The 26044-nt window shown below is 27.5% G+C and overlaps 1 protein-coding gene and 1 long non-coding RNA gene across 2 annotated transcripts in view; one reads left to right on the top strand and one right to left on the bottom strand.

The window, feature by feature from the left end:
- Positions 1 to 4: 4 nt before the first annotated feature.
- Positions 5 to 2346, bottom strand: LOC136081932 (uncharacterized). Its single transcript, XR_010639251.1, has 2 exons — positions 240 to 2346; positions 5 to 156 (listed from the first exon to the last, which is right to left on the bottom strand). It is a non-coding gene; the product is annotated as an uncharacterized LOC136081932 (long non-coding RNA).
- Positions 1656 to 26044, top strand: part of LOC136081931 (polyubiquitin-like) — a 57197-nt gene continuing 32808 nt past the window's right edge. The window contains 2 exon segments of the mRNA XM_065800361.1: positions 1656 to 1675; positions 16423 to 16650. Of these exon segments, the coding sequence (XP_065656433.1) occupies positions 16431 to 16650 (220 nt within the window). The 5' untranslated portion in view covers positions 1656 to 1675; positions 16423 to 16430.

Here is a 26044-nt window from a genome sequence, read left to right as displayed (position 1 = left end):
ACAACTAAATAAATTTATTATAAATAATTAAGTAATTGAGTACAAATACGTTTCAAACAAAAAAAGTCGATTTACAATCAACCATGTGTATAACAAATTGTAAAAAATATGTAAACTTTGATCTTTTATATTGCATTAATGCGTCATATGACAAACCTAAAATAAAAATTTTAACAGATAAGTAGACATAAAAGAAAAACAAAACAAAACAAAAAAAAAACAACTGGAATCCAATTTACCTGCTTTTCGGTAGCCTGTTGTCATACTTAAACTGCTGTCATGATGCAACTTGTCGGTGTTGTTTTATGACGTTATTTCATGTTGGCTTTTAGTAAACTTTAGTTAAATTTAAAAGACATTACAATAGATTTAAATAATTTTAATTAAAAAGCAAAAAAATAAATGCTTCAAAAAGCCAAACTAAAAACATTAAAGATAAAAAATCAAAAAGATATAAATAAATTGCATTTATATAGCTAAATAGTCTTGGCTTATGGTAAATTTTAAAAGCAGTGCTTTCAATAAATTAAACTACCAATTAATTATTTTTAACAAATAGAATGTAGCATCATATTATGATGATTGGGTAGTGAATCAATTTAACTATATTTAAGTTTAATTGGTGAAAAATAAATAAAATTTCAATTAAAAAAGACAAAAACAAACCAAATATACAACAGTATATTATAAAAAATTACAAATTAAAAAAAAATATACAAAATTAAAAAAAATAAAAATAAGTCACCGAAGAAAAAACCTGGTATGGATGAGCCCTCCATTTGAAGGATGGCTCATCCATACCGCCATTACTTTGCCACTTATTGAAGAACCTCTCCGAGGGAGGCCCTGGGTGTTGGGAGCGATATCTTTGATATTCCTCAAATGTTAACGACTCTAAAATTACAAATAGAAGGATATAATAAAATTTAAAAATATTTACAATTTTTTTTAATCAAAATATAAAGCATAACCTCACCAGTTTCACAGGATGAAGAGGATACTAAAAATAAAGCTTAAGTACTTGTAGTTTTAAAATTCCAGTTACAGTACAAATAAACAAATTCCTATTAACAATTATCTAATAGCAAAAACACTGACTTATTTCAGTCTTCAATTCTGTGTCTAAACAATAAAAGCACTTAAATGTATAGACGTTAAAACATCTACTTAACTTTTTAAAAATAAATTCACTAAACTAATGTAACTAATACCTTTATTAGCTCTCTCTTGATCAACTAAAGAAAATAAATTTTAGTTAAACTAACTTGATGTAAAATATTAAGCTGTCTTACTGAGAATTTTAAATTTCTTCTCTATTATTGACAATATAATTTTAAGTATTACCTAAGTTTTTCGGCTAATTGTATAAAATTATAAAAACCTACTGTTTTACTTTTAAGTCAACAACAATATTTTAAAAAACATTTTAGTTACTTTATAAAAAAATAAAAATCCTTTTAAACATACTACTTCTCTCTTCATTGTTGTCAACTAAACAGAAAAACAAACAAACAACTGACAGTAAATTTTTACTTTCTTAGTAGGTTATTAAATTGATCAAAGATCAATTTAATAACCTACTACTGTATATATATATATGTATAAATTGTTGGTTAAGTTTATTTTTTAATTTTTACTTTTATTTTTTTTTTTAGTTCTCTTCAAAAGCGATTTGGTAAGTTAGGCATACTGTTTTTAATTTAGTTTGTAATTTAGTATAAACTATAAATATTTTAACAAAATCAAACTTACTTATTACTTCATTACTATCTACAAAAATTAGGACGCTGTTATAATGTTTTGAAAGTGTTTTACCTAAAAACAACTACCAAAAGAAATATTCAGTTAGTTAAAATTCATATTATAAAATTAAATATTCAGAAGTTATTCAGTTACAGGATAATGAGGTCGATGAATCTAAATGAAAATTATATTTATTGCTTGTTTTTTTATTAAATAAAAAACAAACCCCAAAATGACAAAAATTATTAAAGTACATTATATAAACATAGAACAAATGTAGTGATAGTGGATTTAATCCAAAAATAGAAAGAACCTTTAGAAAAAAGCTTACTGCTTTTAAATCTACAAAAATTTCCAACTTACATTTTTTTATCTACATTTATCTATAATAAAACATGAATTAATGAGTTACCATTATTTAAAGTTGATCCAGAGGGCAACCAAAATAAATTATCAAATAAAAAGTTTATTTATATAATCTTGACGATAATGTTGAAATAAACAATATTTATTGCTTGAAAACTTAAGTAACAAATGTAATTCAAGTATATTAAAATAAATGTACTAAGTTACCTGTTGTGGCTGGTGCAATTGAAGTTGTAACTAAATAAAAAAATATTAAATAAAAAAGCTATTTTATCTATCTTATCTTTTTTATCCTGATGATTATGTTTAAATAAACAATATTTACTGATTCTTTTTAAAATAAAATAAAAGACATTACTATTTGCTGTAAAATAAAATCAAAGACATTACTATTTGCACCAACTGGTGATGCTACCACACCTAAATGACAAAATTTAATAAGACATATAAAACATATTCAATGCTTTAAAAGAATATTCAAAAGAAGTTTTTAAATCTACAAAATCTAAGTCCTTACTGAGTTCTACCTGTCTGTCTAAAAATAAAAATTGAGATAAAATTATATACAATAAAATCGCTAATGCTACATTCGTACTCAAATAAAATCCAAATGATAAAACTTACTTAAGTCGCTGTCAGCATGCCTGTCTAAAAAATTATTTTTATTCTCATTAATCCTAATCTATAATCTATAAATAAACTTACTAATATAAACCATAAATAAACTTGAACTAATATAACTATGTTACTAATATAAACTATAAGTAAACTACAATACACTATATACTTACTAAAAAAGCTTTCAGCTCCTTTTAACTGCTCTGAAAAATGAAAAATACTTGCTTAAAATGATTTAAAAAGACTGAAGACAAAACTGAAACGCTTTACTAAAAAAGAAACATTGTACTCAAAAAAATTTTTTACCAGTCATTTTAGTTTTAACTTCTTCTAAAAAAAAAAAAAAAAAAAATAAAAACAACGAACAACGAACAAATTTTAGTTTTTAAACAATGAACAACATCAGTTCCACTTGAAACTAAAAATTTATCAGCTCTAATCGGGTGGAAGACATTGCTTGAAAGACCGCGTGGAGTAAAGAGACGCTTTTAGAAAAGTCTAGAAAGTTCTTTATTAAAAAAGAAAGTGAAACGACACTAACTCTATTAAATTACAGTATTCATATTTAGAAGATTAGATAAATTACAGTATTCCTGTTTAGATAGTACTAAAAAAACTATTTTACCAGACATTTTATTTCTAACTTCTTCTAAAAAATGAAAACAGGCTATAAAAATTAGAAAAATAAAAACAACCAACAACAAACAAACGATTATTTAAATTTTTGTTTTAAACAACATCAACTCTTCTGAATGAACAACATCAACTCTTCTTGAGAATAAAAGTACATCATCTCTAGTTCGCTAGCTGACTTTACTCGAAAGACCGCATGGAAAATGTAACCGCGCATAAAAAAAGTCTAGAAACTACTAAAAAACTAAGAAATAGTGTATTTTAGAGAATGCAGAACCGTAAGTAACAATACAAACAATAGGCAAAACTATGGGTAACTATGCGCACTAATATTCATTAGCGTATTCATATTTAGATAAGAATCAGCTCATTCTACCATACTAAATAAAACAAAATAAATAAGTTCAAATATTTCAAATATATTCATATAATATATCCTCTAAAAGCTTAACCTCTTCAACTGGAGGTTCTTATTTGCTGTGTTAAATATGCCTTTATAGCAATACAGGACCCAAATTAATTAACCATGTAAAGACGGACATCAAGTAAAATATGTTCACAGTTCATGGTAGGTAATTTTTTTGATTTGAGGGCAAGCAAAATTCCTTTCCAAATTATGCGATTGCATCTTTCACACTGACCATAACCTTGAGGATTATAAGGAGTAGTTTTACTCAGTTTGGCACCTTCAGAATTAAGAAAATTGTGGAGCTCTAATGAAATTTAGCAAGTGCCTCGATCCTAATGTATATAAGCTGCGATGTCAAATAAAGTGAAAAGTTGAATTAAACATCTAATTACGGTTGAAGTAGTGATATCATGACAAAGAATTACAAATGGAAATCTTGAAAACTCATCAACAACTATTAAAAAATATTTGTTGCTAGATGAAGATAGAATAGGTTTTTTAAAACCTATGCTTAGTTGCTCAAAAAGGTTGAGTAGATTTTATTAAGGTGTGGTTAAAATTGCTTACATAGTATTTACGTTTTAATTCAGCACAAATTTGACACAAAAAAAATGTTTTTTTTTTTACATCATCAATTGAAAAAGGCAGATTTTATGATTTTATAAAATGATAAATTTTGGTGATTCCGTGGTGGCAAAGAGATTTATGTAGTTCCTTAACAGAGGGTCTGTTTATATTCATAGAGCAACAAAATTTAGAGAGGTCATCAGCAACAAAATTGTTACGTCCAGGGCAATAGACTATATTGTAGCTGTGCAAAAAAGCTCATCCTCCATCTAAGAATCGTGTCATTCCTAATTTTTCCACTTTTGATATTGTCAAATATGAAAGAGACAGAGCACTGGTTGATGACTAGAGTAAAATGCTGACCAACAAGGCAGTGTTTCCATTTTACAAAGTGATCTGACAATAGCATAAGCTTTCTTTTCAACAAAAGAATTTTTTTCTTCAGTAGGTGAAAGTTTAGGAGAAAAGTATGCAACTGGTCTTCCAGCCTGATTAAGGGAAGCAGCTATAGCAAAATCCGAGGCATCTGTTTCCACCTCAAATGGTGTACTTTCATCAATAGCTTGTAGAGCTGCTCAGAGAATAATTTTTTCATTTAATTGAAACATTTAATAGCTTCAGCTCACAGTGGAAAGGTTGAAGTTAAATATAAAGGATGAATTTTATCAGAAAAATGTTTGATATATTAGGAATAATATGAAAACATACCAAAGACTTGACGGAAAGAAGCACTATCAGTGGGAGCAGGCATTTTAATTAACGGCTTTAAGCAATCTGGATCAGGTGAAAAAGAGCCACTTTATTTATTAAAACATAGGAAGGTTATACACGTAGTAGACAATATAGACTTTTCTTCATTAAATATAAACATTGCTTTCTTAGAGGCTTTAAGAAATTTTCTAAATTGAAATCATATTTATTTTTAAATGTACGTCATACAAGCAAGTTATCATGATAAACAAAGGTGTCTTCTAATTTTTTTTCTTGAATAGCATTTAGCGTTAGTGAAGCCAAAAGGAATTCTTTCAAATTGAAAAGGATGTCCATTCGACTCAAAGGCAGTATCATACTTGTCACTTTGTAGGAGAGGTATTTGGTGACAATCACTTTTTAAATCAAATGTGCTAAATAATGAATATTTTGCAACAGAGTTAACTAATTCACTGAAATTAGGTAAAGGGTAAGCATCAAGTATTGTAAACCGATTTATTGTTTGTGAGTAATCAATAACCATGCGTTTATTTCTTTCATTCCTGGTAACATCTATTTGTGAACGCCAAGCAGAGTTACTTGGTTCAATTAATTCTAGTTCCAAATGTTTTTCAGTTTCTTGCTCAATGAATGCATTGTCCTCTGAGTTATATTGTCTAGAAGGTGAAGCGATCGGTCTACATTCATTAGGAAAAAGAGTGCTAGCTTTCATTGTAGTATTATTTAGAGAACAAGTTTTTGAAGAATCTTTTTTACCACCGCAAATGATATAAAGACTAGTGTATTTGTAGCAAATCTCTACTAAATATGATTTTTTCGCAGAAGCTGGGTATAACCAAAAAGTAAATATTAGAGAATTTCATAGCAAATAAAGTGAAGTTAGTTAAATCTTTACCTATAGCTTGAAAAGATAAGGAAGGATCAGCGATAGAGACTCTTTTATTAGAAGGGAGTATATTATGTTTTAAAGTGTCACATAATAATTTGCTTATAAATGTTTCAGAGTTTTCAGTGTCAAGAAGCGCTCTTACCTTGGCCCTAGTAATAAATATATAAACATTTGAATTGAGTGAGTCGATAGAAGAGCAAGTAATCCAGGCTAAACTTGGTGCATGGAAGTTAGCAGCAGCACACATTACAGAGTTCTTTGATGATTTGCATACTTTCTTGAAATGTCATTTTGTGCGACAATTGTTACATTCTGCGTCTCCGGCAGGACATACTTGTCGAGGGTGATGTTTACGTCCAGAGAAACAACAAAGTCCACTAGGCTTAGTTGAAACTAATAAACATTCCGAATGTTTATAAGTTATAGCAACATTACTATACTCTGTATGTAAGTTTTTTTAGTTATTTCTTTGAGCGTTTTCCAATATACAAGCTTGATTATAGGCCTCAGTAAGTTTAAGAGTAGAGTTTTTTAGTAGTCGTTGCGTTTTGTGTTTTGCGAATATGAAAGTACTTAGACCACTAATAAATGAATCACGAATGTATTCTTCACAATGTTCTGAATCAGAAACCTGTTTAAAGTTGCAATTTTTACTGATTGTACGTAAGGCCTACAAAAATTGATCAATAGATTCTCTGGATGATAGTTTACGTAAAGCTAACTTATGTCAGGAAATCAATTCAATTTTAGATTTTACAAATAAGTTTTCCAGGGTTTCTATAGCGCCATCAAATGATTCAATATCAGCAATATAATTGAATACGAAAGTAGATAATTAGTTAATGAGGACATCTATTTTATCTTCTGCTTACACAGTTTTCAAAAAGTTTATAAAAGTTCTAAACCAGTGATACCATTCTTTAGAAACGGATGCAGAGTTGGGATTGCTGTCAAATTGTTCCAGTCTTAGATATTTATCCATTTAAATATGAAGAATGGAATTGTAGTGTAGGGATGTTTATAGTCTATAATTAATTCTGAGCCAACATAGAAGGCTTTATTCTTTATAGAATAATATATAAACTAAAATATACAAACAGGTTAGTTATAGCACACACTTAATAAAACTCAACCAGGATAATAAGAATAAGAAGAAGAATCTGCACACTTGCATGTTATTTTGGTTTGATGCTTAGAATTATTTTGTTTTTGATAACGACTGCGGGATGGTGTGATTGGCAAAATTTCATCATTTTCAGCTATACGAGTTTTACTTTCTTGTACAGTTTCGTTAGGTAAGGGTGAGTCAGTAATTGCACTTGAAGCAAAACCTGCATCAGTAAAAACCAAGCGGTTTAATAACCAAATGTCAGTGTTTTTGAAACTACTTAAAATTTTTTACTTGTAAAAGCTCTTATATAAGCACAATGTGTTAGTTCAGGAATATTTCTGACAGATTTTGTTTTCCCAGGACTAGACACCATCTAGTCATTACATGCAATTCTATAAAATCTTTTAAAATGCCCATATATTCGAATATTTAATGGCTGCATTCGATGAGTTGTATGGGGAGCGAGACTTAGTAGCACAATTCCACTTTCTCTGCAGCATTTAATACTAGTAAGGCTAACATGTGACTCGTGACTGTCAAGTAATAACAAAATTGAATCGTGAGGAGAGCAGCGCGTATGTTTAACTATATGTTTTAATACAGAAGGAAATAACTCGGCAGTCATCCAGCCAGATTTGTTTCCCAGAGCTAATCTTAATACTAGAGCACTAGAGCATCAGCTCTAAAGTTCTTTACATTTCTAATCCTGGAGAAGACATAAACAGGAGGCAGACTTTGTCCAGATGCACTAATAATTCCCACAAAGGTGACTAATTTTTCTCTTTAAGCTGAGGCAGCTTGTGAGATTTTTTTCCAGTAGTGGAAACAAATTTAAGTGGTTTTGCTACGGTTGTCACGCCAGTCTCATCAAGATTAAATTTTTTATCTGGTGCAAGTGCGTATTGTTCCAGTACCTTACTAAGGTTTTTGAAAAAATGATCCACTTTAAATTTATTAAAACTGGTGCTTCTACTCAAGCTTATACTTTCTGGCTTTCTAAGATAACATGTTGGGTAACTTGCCATAAACTCTTGTCGCCTCTTTGTCGCATACTCATAGGTCAACTTTTCAATATTAACATATGTAAGTCCAAAAATTAATTCAGAGCATCTTTTAATATAAGCTTCTAGCTTATTTTTCTGTTCTGTAATTAATACTTGTTTATTGGTATACTTGTTTGCATATCTTGGCGATTCTTGTTCACTCTCGTTGCCATGGTAATTCAGATTTTGTAAATTTCGTCTCAAATACTCTTCTTTGGTATTTTTTCTGTTAGTTTTTTTATTATACTTTGTAATGTGGATCTCTTTATACAATAGGACCTAAGCGGCGAATAATTGCTTGCCTAATGCTATTTTCATCCATCTGGGTTTTTTTGGTTTTCAAAATGCGTTTATGAGGCATTTCTAAAACCAAAAACGATATTTTAAAACATGAAGGGAGCATTCAGTCTAGGCCGATTACTCACCCGATATGGGCGGACAATTTCTCCGCTATACACCATGTAAGAGAAATTTATTTACCTTTAGATATATTTTCTAACTTTTTCTTTAAAGAAATGCTAATGTAACTAAACAGGTCTTAATTTTCATCTACATGGATAACAAATGATAGACAATCCTAATAACGCCGTAATTTTGCAAGAAATGTAAATAAGTTAAATTTAATCAAATAGAAAATAAATACCCAGGCTCAATGCGTAGAATAATGCTCCCCTCTGTCCTCAATTTATTTAAAATGCAAGAATGACATATTAGATTCGGCAACTTGGCCTGTTTAAATTGAAAATTTAAATTGAAAAGAGTAGATGTTGTTGGTTAGAGCAATCAACTAAAAGTAATAAAGATTTTTATTATAAAAGAAATTCTCAAGGAAGACGTTTCAGTGACACATTTTTTTTCTATTAAAATGAAAAATGGTACTTTTATATTATAACTCATCATTTAAAATATTCTGCTTGTGTTATAATATTTTTTCAACAATGAAGATAAGCTTAACATCAAGTGGATTTTCTGATTATGCTTACAGTAATATGGTTATCTGAACTGGATATAATTCGGACCCACTTACAATATTCAATATACTTACTAATAGCAATGGGTTCTATCTAGTAGCTATAATAATAGTCAGGTTATCTACCCATTTCTAACCCAAAGAGAAAACTGTTCAATTAACATGAACCTAAATAATAAACCAAATCTAAGTTCTATGAAAACAACCGTTCTAAATTTTGATCATTTTAAGTTTTGAAAACAATCAGTAACATGTTACTTGAGTAAGAGGAATTGTTTAAAAAACATGTATACTTCAAATAATTCATTATACTCTAAAGAAAACATGTTGAATTCATAAATAAGATTTGTTATGCATAATAAACGTCAGTTACGTTTTTTTTTACACTTTTTATTATTGTTTTCCTGAGAGTATTCAAAATCTTTAAAGTCTGAATCTTTTTACAAATTGCTTTGGTTTTGAATATTAGAGGCCATAATTTCATAAAAAATACTAATTGTTTTCCTAATTTACGTTTATCGATAAGAGGTAAAAGTTCACAACTTTTATCAATAGCTTCAAACGCATTCCATTTTTTGCAATTTCTTTAAGCCTTCTTGGATCAAATAGTTCAAGTTCACAATAAAGTTCTTTATTGCCTGAAAAACTGCATTCTAAGCAAGCAATAAAATTATCCATGACTGCGTGAAATGTTTTATTTTTATAAAAAATTTCGGGATTATATTCATCTCCTATGTTTTGGTTAGTACTTGAATTTTCTCCATAATGTTTGGAAAAGCTTTTCTTCTCTTTTCAGGAAGTTCTAATTCTGAATCAATGTCTTGATTCTAGATCTATAAAGTATCTGAATACTGGATTGTTAAACAACGCATCGAAAGAATGTAAATAAAATTAAAACAGCTAAATTCAAAACTTAAATTTTGTTTGGTTATTGTTATTTGCTATTGTGCAACAATAACAATAATCACCCAGCTAGCATTTGATCCAAAAAAAATGTTTTATGAATGTCTTTTGAATGTTCGGAAAGTCTTTTTAACGTTCAAAAGATGTTTACGATTAATGATTAATATTTCATTATACAGCCTATTAACTTTTTCTCATGTAAAATTTAAAGGCAACTTAAGGAACATAATCGTAAAGTAAATAACTACTAATGAAAATAGTTATATACTATTTTATATATTATTTTTTATATAACAAATTGTAAATCGTTAAGGTACATTTTTGTTCTATTAATCGTGTTCGATGCATTGAACAGCTAATTGCATTAGATGTATAGAACACGATGAGTTGTTTAATCCATCGAACATGATTGATCGACTCACTGTTAAACGATACATTGTCCCTCCCTAGTAAAAATCTCTTGCTTTCTTTTAAAGACTTTATTGTTCCATCAATTTTTCTTCATGCTTAAATATAATCCAGACCAGATGTTTTTAGGTAATCAGATAGATCAGTAGTAAACTTAATTGTTTGCAAAAACATCATTGCTGTTAATACTGTTTCATAACAGGTAAGTTGACCTAGTATATTTTGAGCCGTACTTCTTACGCTGTTTGAAAAGTCATTAGTAACAAAAATATCACAAAGTGCAAGTACAATTTGCACATATACAAATTGTTTTCAGTCATCATTCTTAGTTCTTTCATTCCACTTATCTGTAAGACCAAATATCTTAATAACAGCATGATTTTCAGACCGCCATCGAGTTTTACAAATATTCATCAAATGTGACGGACAACTGGGATTATTCTGATTTTCAAAAACATTGAGTCTTTTATAAGATTCTTTGAAAAAATCAAATAATTCTTGAAGAAGTCCAAGTAAAGAAATAACTGTAACTGAACAAGAAATAGTTTGTTGTAAGACTAGAATTAACACATGAATGTAGCACCAAGTATGAATATGCCTTGGGAGCATTTCCTTAAGCTTTTCTTGAACTTATTTATATTGGCCATTCAAATTAGCAGCATCATCATAAACATCTGGAATACAATTATTTAAGCTAATGTTCATAAAATTTAAAGTTAGTTTTAGTAAATCAAATAAATCCTGCCCTGAAGATAAAATCACGTTGTTTAAAGCTACAACTCGTTCCACAACTTCAACTATAGACCTGTTGCCTTCAGTTCTGTCACTAATATACCGCAAAACAAAAACACCTTGATCATGGGTAGATATATCCATAGTTGTATCCATAGTAATTGAATAAATACCAGCTGAATTTTCTTCTTCAGATATTTTTAATAATAATAATTTACAAATAATTTGAATAATGTTTGTTGTTTGAATTAAGTTGTAGGACTTAAAAAAGTAAACAAATTTCCTCTATCCTCTTTTATCGATATCTAATTATTACAATAGTAGGTCACTCTTACATTGACTTTTTTGTGTTCTTATTTTAAACTCTTGTCTTAATATTGTTGTTTTAATTTATATAAGTATATAACATTAATTAGGTTCACTACACCAAATCTAAAATAACTTTAACATTACAAACTATTTTCAGTTTATTCAAATTATTATTTTAATAACTTTATTACTAAAGAAATGTAGTATTTTAAAAACTAAAAAAAAAAGCGATTATGAAATTACTAAATTTAACTGGAACTACAGGTATCTATTTGATTGGAGGCCCATGTCTTATAATTTTTAAGAGGGCCTACTGGGATTTTTCCAATATCCCAGTGCACCAGTACTCACCTGTCAACAAATTTATGTTTATTTTTAAATAAAAAAATAATTTTCCATATAATTTCTCAAAATTCTTATACTATTTATTTCTCAAAACATTCATAACACAACATTATCGTCTTAGCTAATTGTTTAAATTGTGAGAAAGCAAACGTTAGACAATAATGTTTAAACAACAACAACTAGTTTTTTTCTTTTTTTTTTTTTTCAGTGTGGTAAGAATTGTTTATGGGTATGGTTTTTTAATGAATTAAATTATCAAAATTTTTAACATAATTTTTATGTAAAAATTATTTCATAATGCAGTGAAAATGTACAACAATTAAGTACTGCCTAATGTTTTCTACGTAAACTTTTTCAAAAGACTGTTAAATAATCTAATTTAAAGCATCAATAAAAATAACAGTTCACTGAACGGTCTTCTTGTGATACTTAAACTAAATCAAAGAAGAAACAAAGATTGTGTTGATAAATCACCAGAATCTAGTTTACCATTACCAAATCGAAGTGTGCATAATCTCAAGACATTGGGAGATTATTGTTGGTAACAGACAATAAAAAATAAAGCAAATTCAAAAAATGACAGTATTGAATAATTGCCAAGTAAAGAAATTGAATCAACAGTTATAAAATAACCGGGGTTGATATCTGGCGGGGATGGGTTTGATAAAATGTAGCCAGGGCCGGGGTTTGTATTCAGGGCTGCATAAATATTTATACATCTTAAAATATATTTTTTTATTCAAATTTCATCTTATATTTTGTATACATATGCATATATAAACATCATTATGATTAATGTGATCATGATGATGATAGTGATGATCATCATGATCATTATCTTTATCACCATCATCATCATCACCATCATCATCATGTCTATCATCATCATCATCATCATCATCATCATCATCATCATCATCATCATCATCATCATCATCATTATCATCATCATCATCATCTTCATCATCATCATCATCATCATCATCATCATCATCATCATCATCATCATCATCATCATCATCATCATCAACATCATCATCATGACCATGATCATCATCAACATAAAAAAGGAAGGCTAAAGCCTTATAATGATGATGATCATCATCATCAGGCTTTAGCCTTCCTCTTTTATGCTGTTTCTCTAATATAAACAATCTAGATCATTTTATTTTCTTAACCAAAGCTCATTCATACAATATGATAGGCACTCTCTTCAAGTTTTCTTACTTCTACCACCACTATTTTCTACTGTAAAAGAAAATGGTGTAATCAGGTATATGGTATCAGCATGTAGAAAGGTAGCAGACCTTTCTACATGTTGATACCTAAATTACTTTAATCTTTTCTAAATAACGTTGTTTGATGCAATGTTTTTTCTTATCTGTCTAAGATTATGCCTCCTTTTCTTATCTTGCTAGAGTCACGCCACACATCCATCTGATCATCTTCTCTTTCGGCAAATACTACACCATACAAATAATAAATTTTATTGAACAATGAAAGGATATTGTTTGCTAGCATCTAAATATATAGCAAACATATATATTTATATCCATAATATGTACTCATAAAGTACATTTTAGAAGCTTTTATTCCTTCTGGAATAAAAGTTTGGAAGCTTTTATTACTTCTTTTCAATTTTAAGTCAGGTCTTATTCTACTCCACATTTTTCACCTTCTTGAGCACTTGCTTTATCAAACAATCATTTTTTTAATATTTTTTACAATAACATTCCTCTTAAGAACAAATGTTCTTTTATTATTGCAAAAAGTTCATTTAAAAAAGTCCTGTCTGATGTTAAGCTCTGTTATTCTCAGTTTACTAAATCTTGTATCTTACCTCAGATGTTCGGTTCTGGAGACTTTTGGTTTATCTTCAACAGTGTCATTAACTAAAGTAATTCTAATATTTAATCAAAAGTTCATGGTTTTAATCTAAAGTTCATGGTTTATATTTAATCAAAAGTTCATGGTTTTAAGATTTCTTTGCAAATAACAGAGTTATTTGCAAAGAAATCTTATTCTAATTTGACTCTTGAATGTAATGGCCATACTCTTCCTGACAGTTAAACAGATTAACCCATTGTGAAGCATCCAAATCACTCTGGCCTCCAATGTTAAAGTTAACTATTAGCTAATCACTTCTACAGTTTTTGCTCCAGAATAGATTTCCATCATAGCCTTAAAAAAGTGTTCTCCAGAACTCTCTTCAATTTTGCCGAACTTTTAAAAAGTGCTAAATAAGTGGTTCTAATTTTTAATTAAATTTTAAAAAGTTTAAAACTCTAGAAAACTCTTTGACCTTTACAATTATCCTACGATTAGTTTTCACTCTTATGAGTTTCTTTAAATGAAGGTTTTGCTGCTATTAAATTATTTCTTTTTAACTGAAGTACTAAAGTAATTCTTAAAGGCTTACCCTCTTTTTTATTTCAAGTAACTTGTAAGGTACTACAAGGTTCTATCTTTGCTCCTGTATTATTTCTTATCTACAATAACAATGAAATCTAAAGTGGCTCTATATGTTGATGACTCAACTTTATACTCTTGTCTTGACTAAAAATCTTCACTTTTTAATTTCTTAGAGCAAGCAGCCGATTTTATTTCTGATCTCTCTTCTGTAACAGCTTAAGGCTTGCAGTGGGTTGTGAATTCAAGTTCTGGACTTAAAATCCACATTTTTTGTTACACAACAAAACTCATTTATTTACTGCAAAAAAATGTTGCAATAATATTGGCATTCCTATATTGACAAATAACAACCCTTTTACACTTACACAAAGTCTAAAAGCACATTGTAAATGCGATTGTTGTAAGGTTGCATTTCTTTCTTTTAACTACAAATACAATTTTTATTCAATAAGTTGCATCCATTCACTATATCTGTCCCTTCATGCTAACAAAAACTTTTATTAATCCATTTTTTTTCCTTCAACATCAAAAAAACTTATAACTCTCACCTATTCTCATGTTTTCCTTTCTTATGCAACTTACAGCTTTTTAAATCCTAAGTTGTACGTTTCCTAGTATTTTAACTTATTCTCTAATTTAAAGTAACTCATAACTTAATTGTGGTTGCTTGCAATCTAGTTGGAAATAAATTAGAGTCTAAAAATATATAAATGTATGTATTTAAGTAATTTAGTATTTAATAAATAGTAAATATAAGCATAAAATTATAGTATATTAAGTTACAAATTCTTTTCTAGCCCTGGCTATCAGCCCCTGCTAAATCTTATAATTTTGATGGAGCCTGGGCTGGGTTTGCAAAATGTCTCAATTTTGTGGCAGGGCCGGGGCCCCGATGACTTAATACCAACAGTTGGAAAAATTGTTCCAATTGAATACTATGATGATATTGATAAGCATTATCTTGCTTGTTTCTGAAATCGATGATAAGTATAACTCAAATGGAAGGTAAAGGTAAATTTAAACAATGTTTAAACAGTATTTTTATAATAAATTAATCAATATAGTAAATAATTCATTGCAAGGGCGATTTGAATCTTTTATAATTCATTAAATCAAGCTTTTTTTATTTTATTTTTGATAATAAAAATTTAAAAACTATTAATACAATTAACATCAATACTAGTTGTACAAATCTGGTCTAACGCTAAGAAAATAACATTGAAGAGTTAAAACTTAAAAATGAACTTTTTGTTTTTAGATATTTTTTAGTAGGTAATATACTATTATAGAAAAGTTGGGATTCATTTTAGAAAGCAATTTAGATGAATTATATTGGTTGCTTATTGTGAATGATCATTTTTGTAACTAAAATTAATTATGAATTATCTACATTCGACAGTGTCACAGAAAAGACTTTTAGGATTAGCAATAATGTCAATAGAAAGTGATATTAATTCCAATGACTTAATTGATGAATTTGCGAGCGAAAGGGCTAGAAAAATAGATTTATAATTAATTTTTATAATTTTTAAAAATAAAACTTAATAAAAATGAGTTCAACAAAGTTAAAACAAAAAATTTTAAGGGGCCCTAAAAGTTACAGCACAGCTCTGCAGAAAATGCATCAGTGTATCAAGCAGTCAGCTGTTTTCACTATTTTTAACTAACAAAACAACTCATACAAAATTTGTTAAAATGTTTCTTTAGAAAAAGCCTCTAAATAGAAAATAAAGTTAGGACCTTTAAGTCTATCACAACCATTTTTAGAAATATTTCTTTTGATAAAACAATTTCTATGACCCATAGCATAGAAAAATTTTAATTCCACTCTAGTTTTGGTAATATATATTTTTTAGATATCTTTTCCATATTGTTAGCAAATGCAGGGGTCAAAGTAGGTGTCAGACATCGCTATCCCTTGAAACATTCTTGAGACCTCCAAAAGGGCAACAAATCATTGTTCATTTTTACTAAAAAAATGAACAATGATTTGTTGCCCTCCTCAAACAGGTTTTAAAAACTATCCGGGGGCTGCTGATGTCTGACACTTACTTCGACCCCTAAGTAAATATGAAATCGATAAATTTAATGTTATCTAATTCTTTGCTTTTATATTTATAAAACTTCACTATTAAATGTTTTTTTTAAAAGTAATTTTAATGGAAAAATATTAAATCATTTCAATAATTATAGTTTTAATTACACTCTTCATATTTTAGTATTTAGTTAATCCTTCATTTGTTCTTTGAATAGGGTAAAGCATGCATGTATTTGTGAAAAGTAGCGAAACTCAAATTACACTAGAGGTTGAGGATGTTGATACAATAAAAAAAGTGAAGAAAAAAATTGCACATCAGAAAAATCTTGACGCAGACAAGTTCTGCTTATATTATATCTTTAATTTGTTAAAAGATAAAAAAACTGTCAGCTACTACAATATTCGAAATCAATCTACCATTCATCTTATCCATCGATTTAGAGGTATTTAAATGTAAATAAGTATGTGTAATATATGTATTTAATTTTGTATTTGCAGTTTGTTATATAAGTTAAGTTTGTCTTTGTAATTTATTTTCTTTTTTAGCTTAGTATTTGTTTTTTACGACTTCCATAAGCCACAATAAGAACAATCTTTTGTGGAAAACTAAACATTGTGTATATATATTTTCAAACTAGTAGTTTTAGTTAAATTAGTTGAATTAATTTTACTCTGTTTTAAACAAAATATTCAGATCTTAAATAGTTTTATTACTTTTGATTGAATTAAAAATACATTTATAAGCTAATATTTTTTTATGTATACATTTAGCAAAACCAAGGTGAAATTTAGTTTAAAATTTTATGCTCTATTTACACTAAAAGTTGTAATAGATGCACTTTATTTGTAGTAAACTTACGGCCAAAGTGAGGCTTACTGTAATAACTTAATTGTGTGAGGCAAAGGTTAAAAAGGTGGTTCCTGAACAGTCAAATTATATAAATTGTAAATATATTAATATCAAATTGCACTACTCGGAGCCTTTGCTAATTATTTAGTTATTTTGATAATAAGTTTGCTAGAGCAGCAAAACAGTTAGCATGTCAAATTTCAGAGTCCAAGCAATAAAGAGTCATAATGAAGGTAAAAGTAGTGATGTATCGATTAATCAGCATCGGCATCGGCTTAATCTTCCTCTTTTTGCACAATCGGTATCGGCCTTTTTTTTTTAATTAATATACCGATTTTCCAACCGATGGCATTTTAATATTTCTATCCTGCATTATGATAATAATTAAATAATAAATAAACTAAACTTTATGCATTACGTAGAATTTTTTTGAGTAATTGTTTATTTTGACTTTGTTTACAGGCAATATTGTTTATTCTTAAGATGGTGTTTTTAAGCTTTAATTTTACAGCTGAATGTAGTTATACTTTTATTACCATTTTGTTTTCAGAAGAGTTTTATTTTGTGTTGTTTAATTGTTATACTTAAAAGTAACCTATTTAAGAATTTTTATCTATATGTGTTCAAGTATAGCCGACTATATTTATATAGTTTTATTTTTTATTTATTTCAATTCACCTATCTAAGACCATGAAGGCCAATTTAGTGAAAGACAAAGTTTGGCAGTTTAATCTTTCCCATAAGTTTGTTTCATCGGTGTATCTGAGAAAGTTTTTGAGATTATCAAATTTTTTCTTTTTAACCACTTTATTTAAGTCATCCTCGAAGGCCAACACTGTTCTTTATTTCCATTAACTTCTGGGGTACCTCAAGGTTTTATCCTTGGTCTTATTTTGCTTCTTATCTACAGTTATGATCTTCCTGACAACCTTACATCTAAAGTAGCTCTTTTTGCTGATGACTAAACTTTATACTCCCGTCTTGACAAAAAGACTTCTTTTTTCGATTGCTTATAACAGGCAGCTGATCGTGAATCTGATCTCACTTCTGTAAAAGATTGAGACTCAGTGTCTCGTAAATTTTAACTTCTAAAAACTCAGTTATCAAATCTCAGTCTCTTTATTGTGCTCACCATTTTATCTCTCTTGATTCCATTCTCTACCTCTACAAATCTCTTAGTCATACTTGTATGGAATACTGTTGCTATATTTAGCCTGGTTCCTTTAACGATGCTCTTTCTCTTCTAGACAAGGTCTCAAAACACATTGTAAACATAGTTGGACCCAGAGGTGCATTGTAAACATTGATCGAAGCAAAGGAGCATCGATGAAAGGAAAAGAGCTTTCATATCTAGTTCCATCAACCAAAACTCATTCTTGCTTGACTGTCATTTATCAAAGTTTTATTCTTTTAATTTGTCTGTCTATGCATGCTCCAAAAACTTTTATTTGTTTAGTTTTTTCCCCGCTCTTTAACCCTTTGGAACTCTCTCCCATCTTTATGTTTTCCTGACTTATACAACCTTCAACATTTAAAGTTTTCTGTCAACCGTTTCCTTGCTTTATAACTCTTGTCTTTTTTTCTAGTAACTCCCAACTTAATAGTGGTTGCTTGCAACCTTGTTGGGAGTAAGTCAGAATAAAATAAAAAATGCTTATGATAGTACCATTTTATTTTTAAAGTTAAAATAAAAAGCGTTCCTTTAAAATTGTATTAATTATTTGAAAGTTTTCTTTTCATAGTAAAAAAAACATAAAAATGTATACATTAATTACTGGGTTTTTCTAATATCTTTTAAAAGTATGCCTTGATTCTAATTTAGGCCCAAGTATTTGTTTACCAGTACTGATTCCATGTAAAAGATTACGCGATTTTAAGTTATTTAGATAGTATTTGGTTTTATATTTTCAAAATTTTAGTAATTAGTTAATTCATTGGTATCAGCATCGGTGTAATAATTTTCCCATCCATCAACATCGGTGTTGGCATCGTCCAAAAAAGTGCTATCGGTACATCACTAGTAAAAAGCACTAAATAAATAGTTTTGCTAAATATAGAAGTCACTTTAACAAACCTGTTTTAAAAAATTCCAGAGTTACACCAATGCTCCACTGACCTACCACTGATTTAAAATAACGTAGGGTAGCTATCTGTGGCAGCCAAACCTACTTATTTTACAAAAGCTAGAAATTTCTTAGTGCATGGTTTTAACACAAGTAGAAACAAGGCTATGCATTTTAGATCATGGTGGGGTAAAAGTTTTTAAAATATCCGGCATAAATTTATCAAATTATGAAGTGTAATTTTCTTATAAATTTTTTTAAGGTAGTATTAGAAATCACGTCATCCATCACCAGACACTTAACATGGTGGCAACCCTTTATACATATAACTATATGCATAAAGGTAATATAACAAAACTCTAAAATAATAAAAATCAAACTCAACTAATAGAAAACTCAAAATCTAAGAGATAATTGTTTCAACTACATTTATAGTTATATTAGAAATAAGAAACTTTGGTCTTTTCTAATGATTTTATATTATACAAAGCGCTTTTAACTTAAAGTAACAAGTTACTTCTTGTGAATAATCAAGGAATATTATATTTTTTTTTTATTAATAAGTATGTATTTTTTATGATAAATAAATTCGATATTTCAATTTAACTTCTAGTTAAATTTTTTCATAATACTCAAACAAGGCTGCATGAGAGTGCGTGTGTCTCTTGTAAAGGCTTACAGCAATAACAGTTTTACAAAATAATTTTAAAAAACAATGACCACCTTGAAAATTGAAAAGCATATTGTTTTGAAAAGTTTTAGAGAGAAAGACAAAAAAAAAAAAATTAAAAATTTAAGATAAATAGATTTTATCTTCAAACCTAAATCTTCAGCTAACGTATGAACACTCCAATGCTCCAATCTCTACTGAGTAATCAAAAAACTAGAACTAGGAACTAATTTTCTTTCTGCTTAAACAACCCACTATCCTTTAGTACACATAATATAGTGGCAATGCCATATTTACTATTATCTGTGCAGTTAATAAAATATATGTAAATAAGTATTGATATTTAAATTTGATACAACAGTATCATCATTAGAAATATATTGATTTGTAAAAAAAAGTAATAACAAATTAATATTGTTTTCTGACGAAACGTTAAAAGTGTCAATTAGTTTTAAAACTACAACAAAAACATTTCCTCAAACGCAAGGATATTATTTTACCTAGTGAATATGCTGACAATGGTCAGCATATTCACCAGGTAATTTATAACAATCACAGATTGTTATAAATTATTTACAGGACTCATGAAAAAATAATTACCTTTAAACCTCAAAGTTCTTAAAAGTCTTTTGAAACAGTCAAAATAAAAAACCAGATTAATATTGTTTAAAAGATTAATTACATCTGGTTTCTGTTTTTGCAATGAATTAAGATTATAATAAATTAACTCTTTATTAATATTTTAAGTTATTAATTTAATTATAATTTTATACTAGCAGAAAGCAAGATGGGTTATGGTCGGTCGGTTACATAATTAATTGTTAAATTATAGTGAATTTTTTTTGTTTAGTTTTACAGTTCAATTTATAGTTCGATTTTACTGACTTTTTAAACGACCCTCAAACTGTTTTCAACGATTTAATTTAAAGTTGCAAAACCTCATGGACTTTTAATAAACAGGAGATTGTCATGTGAGTTTTTTGAAGACAGTTTTTAAAACAGCCATCATCTTGGTTGACCCAAAAAATTTCACGGAACTTAAAATTTTAGTAAAAACTTTATCAAAACCGAGTCAAAAGGTTACACTAAATGATTGAATTATTCTTCAGTTTATTTGGCAGCTTATACTATCTTATAAAGAATTATCTGCTAACTGATTGCCTTTTAGTTTATTCTAATAACATTCAGAATACTGAAATAGACATTCATATAGCTGTATTTTAACACTGTTCTAAAAGATATTGTATTTCAGATAGCATAAAAGATTCTTGAAAAAATAAAATCAAATGTTTGTGAGCTTTTACCTATTTTTAAACAATTAAAAATAAATGTATATTTACATGTGTGTATGTGTAGATATAGAACTGTTTTTTCGACTTATAGAGAGTTGACAGTTGCACAAAAAATTTGTAATTTTTACAGGTCAGAAAAATGACTAAGAAATTAATTTCAGCTTAATATTATGTTTGTTTTTACGTTTACATTAAATTTTGTTAACATTTAATAAAAAACTCACAAAAGTTTTTTTTTATTCCATAAGATGTTCACACTGTGTAAAACAATCAGTTAGCAAACAATTCTTTATAGTATAATACGACCTTGGAAATAACTTCCAAATTATTCAATCATTTGTATCAATGTTTTGACTTGATTTCAGCAAAGTTTCCTACTAAAAATATAAAGTTCCGAGCTAAACATAACAATATTTTGAGTTTCTATTCAGTTTATATTGGGGCTACATTAAAAATCATGGCTTTTACAAAAGAATACAGTTATCTGGCCGCAAAATGTACACGTAATTGTATTTATGTCTTTTTATAACCATTTTTTACTTTTTCCCGTTAATTATATGACTGTAAAGATCACTTAACTTATTAGATAATACCATGTTGAATATGAATGCCTTTGATCATTTTTATATGAGTGTAGTTGATTAATGTAAATGTTTATAATCAGCGTGACCAGCAATTTTTATGTTCATTTTCCATGACTTTTCCTTGACTCGTACAAAAATTCCCTGACTTTCCCATCAAAAATTTATCAAAACTTTAACATACAAATAGCAACAAAAAATCTCACACAGCCCTTTACTTTTACCCAAAAACATAAACTTGTTTCAAAGGTGCTCTCATTAGTTTTTAAATAATGATGTTATTATGAGTCTTTAAAAATAAATATTTTTACTATCTTCAATAATAAAAGTTTATAGAGAAGCATTACATTATTACTTACAGATTAAAAATTTAAATACATTATAAATGAAGGTATTAGTTTTAATTTGTCCATTTTCTGGTTTAAAAATCTTTTCATAACCATTGTACTTTTTTTACTGCACTGAGCTCATTTTGTTCCAACACAAGTGTAAAGTTTTTAAATTAACTATTCTTTTTACTTTTTTATATCATATGCTTCCAACTTTCCTACCATTTTCTGTTAATTTGTTACTACATCTTATAACAATTGGCAACATTAGGTGTCTCTAACCACTGCTAACTGCATTTTTTATGTAACTAATTGTTTTAATTATTTCATAAAAAGAAGAAAAAATTTTATATAAAAGATATGCAATATAAAAGGTAAATGGACAGAAATGCAAAATACACTTATTAAATGTAGGGGAGAGTGGTGTACCTCGGAGGTATTTTCAAACTTTAGCAAATATTAAAAATACTTGCAATATGTTCTGTAATAATATATTTTCATTAACTTTATGATATTATTTACTCTAGAATTTTTTATTAAACATCCAGACATATTTCTTCATCCCTTTTTTAAAGTTTAAAAAACAGCTTACATTACAGCCAAGGTTCACCACCAGTGATGTACCTTGAGGTATTATTGTTTTAACAGATTAAGTACTCAACATGGTTGAAGTTTGATATAATGTTTACTTATAGGATAATTGGATTTCACATCAGAGATAATATTATTATATCTAGTTAGATTTATTTAAACTATATTTTAATTAATACTTATGTTGAAATTATATATTATTATAAATTTAAACTAATTTAGCCTTAGAAGTACTAAAAACTTGCAAAAGAACTGTTTATTAAGAAAAGAGTAATAACAAATATCTACGTTAAAGTTTAGTAATAATAAGTATTTCACTTTGATTTAGCATTTGTCTACTCTACATTCAGGTAATCAAAGTTGATGCCAAATGAGTTTTTTCAGCTGTCATGCTGAACCTCGTGTAATAGAGGAATATGGCAACTAAAAGACCATGTCTAATATATCCAACTCATACACAGTTTTATTATCTCTTTGATAATTCGAGAAATATGTCAAAGATAACATAACAATTTGAAAAAAATAATTACAATATAACAAAGAAATACACATCTCATATTATACTAAAGAAATTCTTAAAAAACAAAAACAAAAAAAATCATAATAAACTTTAACAACATATTACATTAAAAAAATACTTTCATAACAAATAATAATCAAAATAGTATTAACAAAATTATTGAAGTTTGTACCTTGGTGCTACCACCAAGGTACACAACATTAGTTACCTCCAAGGTACACCACTACCATATTTTTTACAAAACCGCTACCGTATGTTTATAGGTTAGGAGTTAAGCAATTTCATGAATGCATAAATGCAGCTGAAAACATGTTTTACAATTTTTGCTAATCAGTTTTAAAACAAAGTTTATATCTACAGTTGTAGAAAAAAAAGAATGCGTTCTATAAAAATTACTATTTAAAAAATCTAATATTTAAAAAAGTGAATTTTTTAAATATTAGAGCAAAAAAATTTAATTTTTTGAATAATTGAACTTATTATGAAATGGCATTGGTGAAGTTTACAGTTTTAGTTTTATGTATAATTTATATTTCTTTTAGTTCTTAGTTACAAATGCTGTATGCTAGAAGGTTAATAACATAACAGCATGGTAAGCAGCAATCATGTCTTCCTACAATTTTATATTCTCAATTTTTTGTAGCTAAATAGCATTTTTTACAAATGCTGCATGAACTATTAACTGAGTACTGTGAGTACACTAAACTCAGGGGTTCCTTCTAGAATTATACTATATTTAAATGCTATTGTTGCATAAATTATTTGATTAAAGTATTCTAAAGTGTCACTTATACTGGTAAAAAAAAACCAGGTTTAAATTATAGTTATTTAAAACAACTTTAAAAACAAATAAAAAGTAATTAATCATTTCTTATAATTTAAAGGATAATCACTCTATACAGTTAAAGATACACATGTATGTAAGAATACAATTGTTTAAAAAAAATGTATTTATTAAATATTTAACATAGAAGTATTCAAAAAATTACCTATTCTTTGAAATATCTCCTTAAGTAAAATATATATATATATATATATATATATATATATATATATATATATATATATATATATATATATGTATATATATGTATATATATATATATATATATATATATATATATATATATATATATATATATATCATCGTATATATATATATATATATATATATATATATATATATATATATATATATATATATATATATATATATACTGTTTACCTCCTGTTAAGTATTATGGTTGCATATTATAGTTTGCAAACTTTTTAATGTTAATGAACTGTATATAGCAGTTAAATAATTTTATAAATTCGTCGTTGAGTTTACTAGCATAATAGATTGATTATATGATTGTGTGCATTTAACAAGGCTTTTTGGTTTATATTTCTTGACATGCATATAATTATCTCATTAGCCTTAAAGAGATTAGCTGGTATTCAAGTGATCTTGTCTAGTCTAAGAACTGGTTTTATGGGATATTTGGTAGCAATTAAATCTATTTAAGATATATTTCTCGACTGAGTAGAAAAAGAAGGTTCGCCATAAAATTATTTAACATATAAGCTCAGTCATATACATCTAACAAGCCCTTCATTGGAGCTGCGAGATCTGCAAGAATGTTTAACAGCAATATCAATTGCCAACAATTCACAGCCACATATAAACAACTCTTGATGCGACGTACCATTTAACGTTCAAATGGAAACTGCAGCATCAGAGATAAAACTCATATTTAAAGTTTTAGACAGTTCTTTTGCTGACTCCAATACTAAAATATCTGGCGAAATTGAATTAATAAGAAAATATTTGTTGAAAAGAAAACCATCTAATAGTTACCACAATTATGCAGATATTCCAAGTTGCAGCAATCTATTTGAATAAAAAAAAGCTTTGATCTCATATTATGCTGGATATGTAGCTAAAATGACATCAATAAACAATTATCTACATTAAATTTCAGAATGCATTAGTACTTCCTTTTCATTTTAAATAAAATAGCTTTTTAAAACTCTGAGATAAGAGATTTGATTAAACCAACCATAAGTATTATTATCATATGCAAAGAAACTAAACGGTGTTTCCAAAGATTGCTTGCTTCAATAGATGGCTACCTTCCAATTGAAATAGGAATTTAAAATGCAATTGCAAGTGCATTTAAGATCAGTGGATTTCTCTATAATACTCTCGATATTAGCTCCTCCTATATTTGACTCAGCTATAAGTAATAACCATTTATTTTACTTGGTTCAGCTCGTTTTAGAAAACTATGCAAAAATATGCCTTTATAACCTTGGATAAAAGCAAACTGCTAAATTAACTGGAGAAAAAGTTTCGGAAGCAATTGATAAAACTTGTTTTATTTAAAAATCTACATTGCTTTTTTATTAATGACTTATAAAAACAAATGTATAAATATATATATACATTTTAAATGTTTATATATATATATGTATATATATATATATATATATATATATATATATATATATATATATATATATATATATATATATACGTATATATATATATATATATATATACATATATATATATATATATATATATATATATATATATATATATATATATATATATATATATATATATATATATATATATGTATATATATATATATATATATATGTATATATATATATATATATATATATATATATATATATATATATATATATACGTGGTACAATTAATTATGTATAAAAAAATCTAGAAGGAACCCCTGAGTTGCGTGTACTCACAGAGCTCAGCTAACAATTCATGCAGCATTTGTAAGTTTGTGAGATCTATTTAAAAAACTAATTTCATAATAGTTTATCTTAAAAAGATATTCAGCTGCCTACCATGCAGTTGTGTTAATAACCTTCTTGCACGCAGCATTTGGTAGTTAAGAACTAAAAGATGCATAAATTGTATAAAAAG

Source organism: Hydra vulgaris, chromosome 06 (genome assembly GCF_038396675.1).
Source record: "Hydra vulgaris chromosome 06, alternate assembly HydraT2T_AEP".
Classification (NCBI taxonomy): Eukaryota; Metazoa; Cnidaria; class Hydrozoa; order Anthoathecata; family Hydridae; genus Hydra; species Hydra vulgaris.
This window is presented reverse-complemented; position numbering and strand designations above follow the sequence as displayed.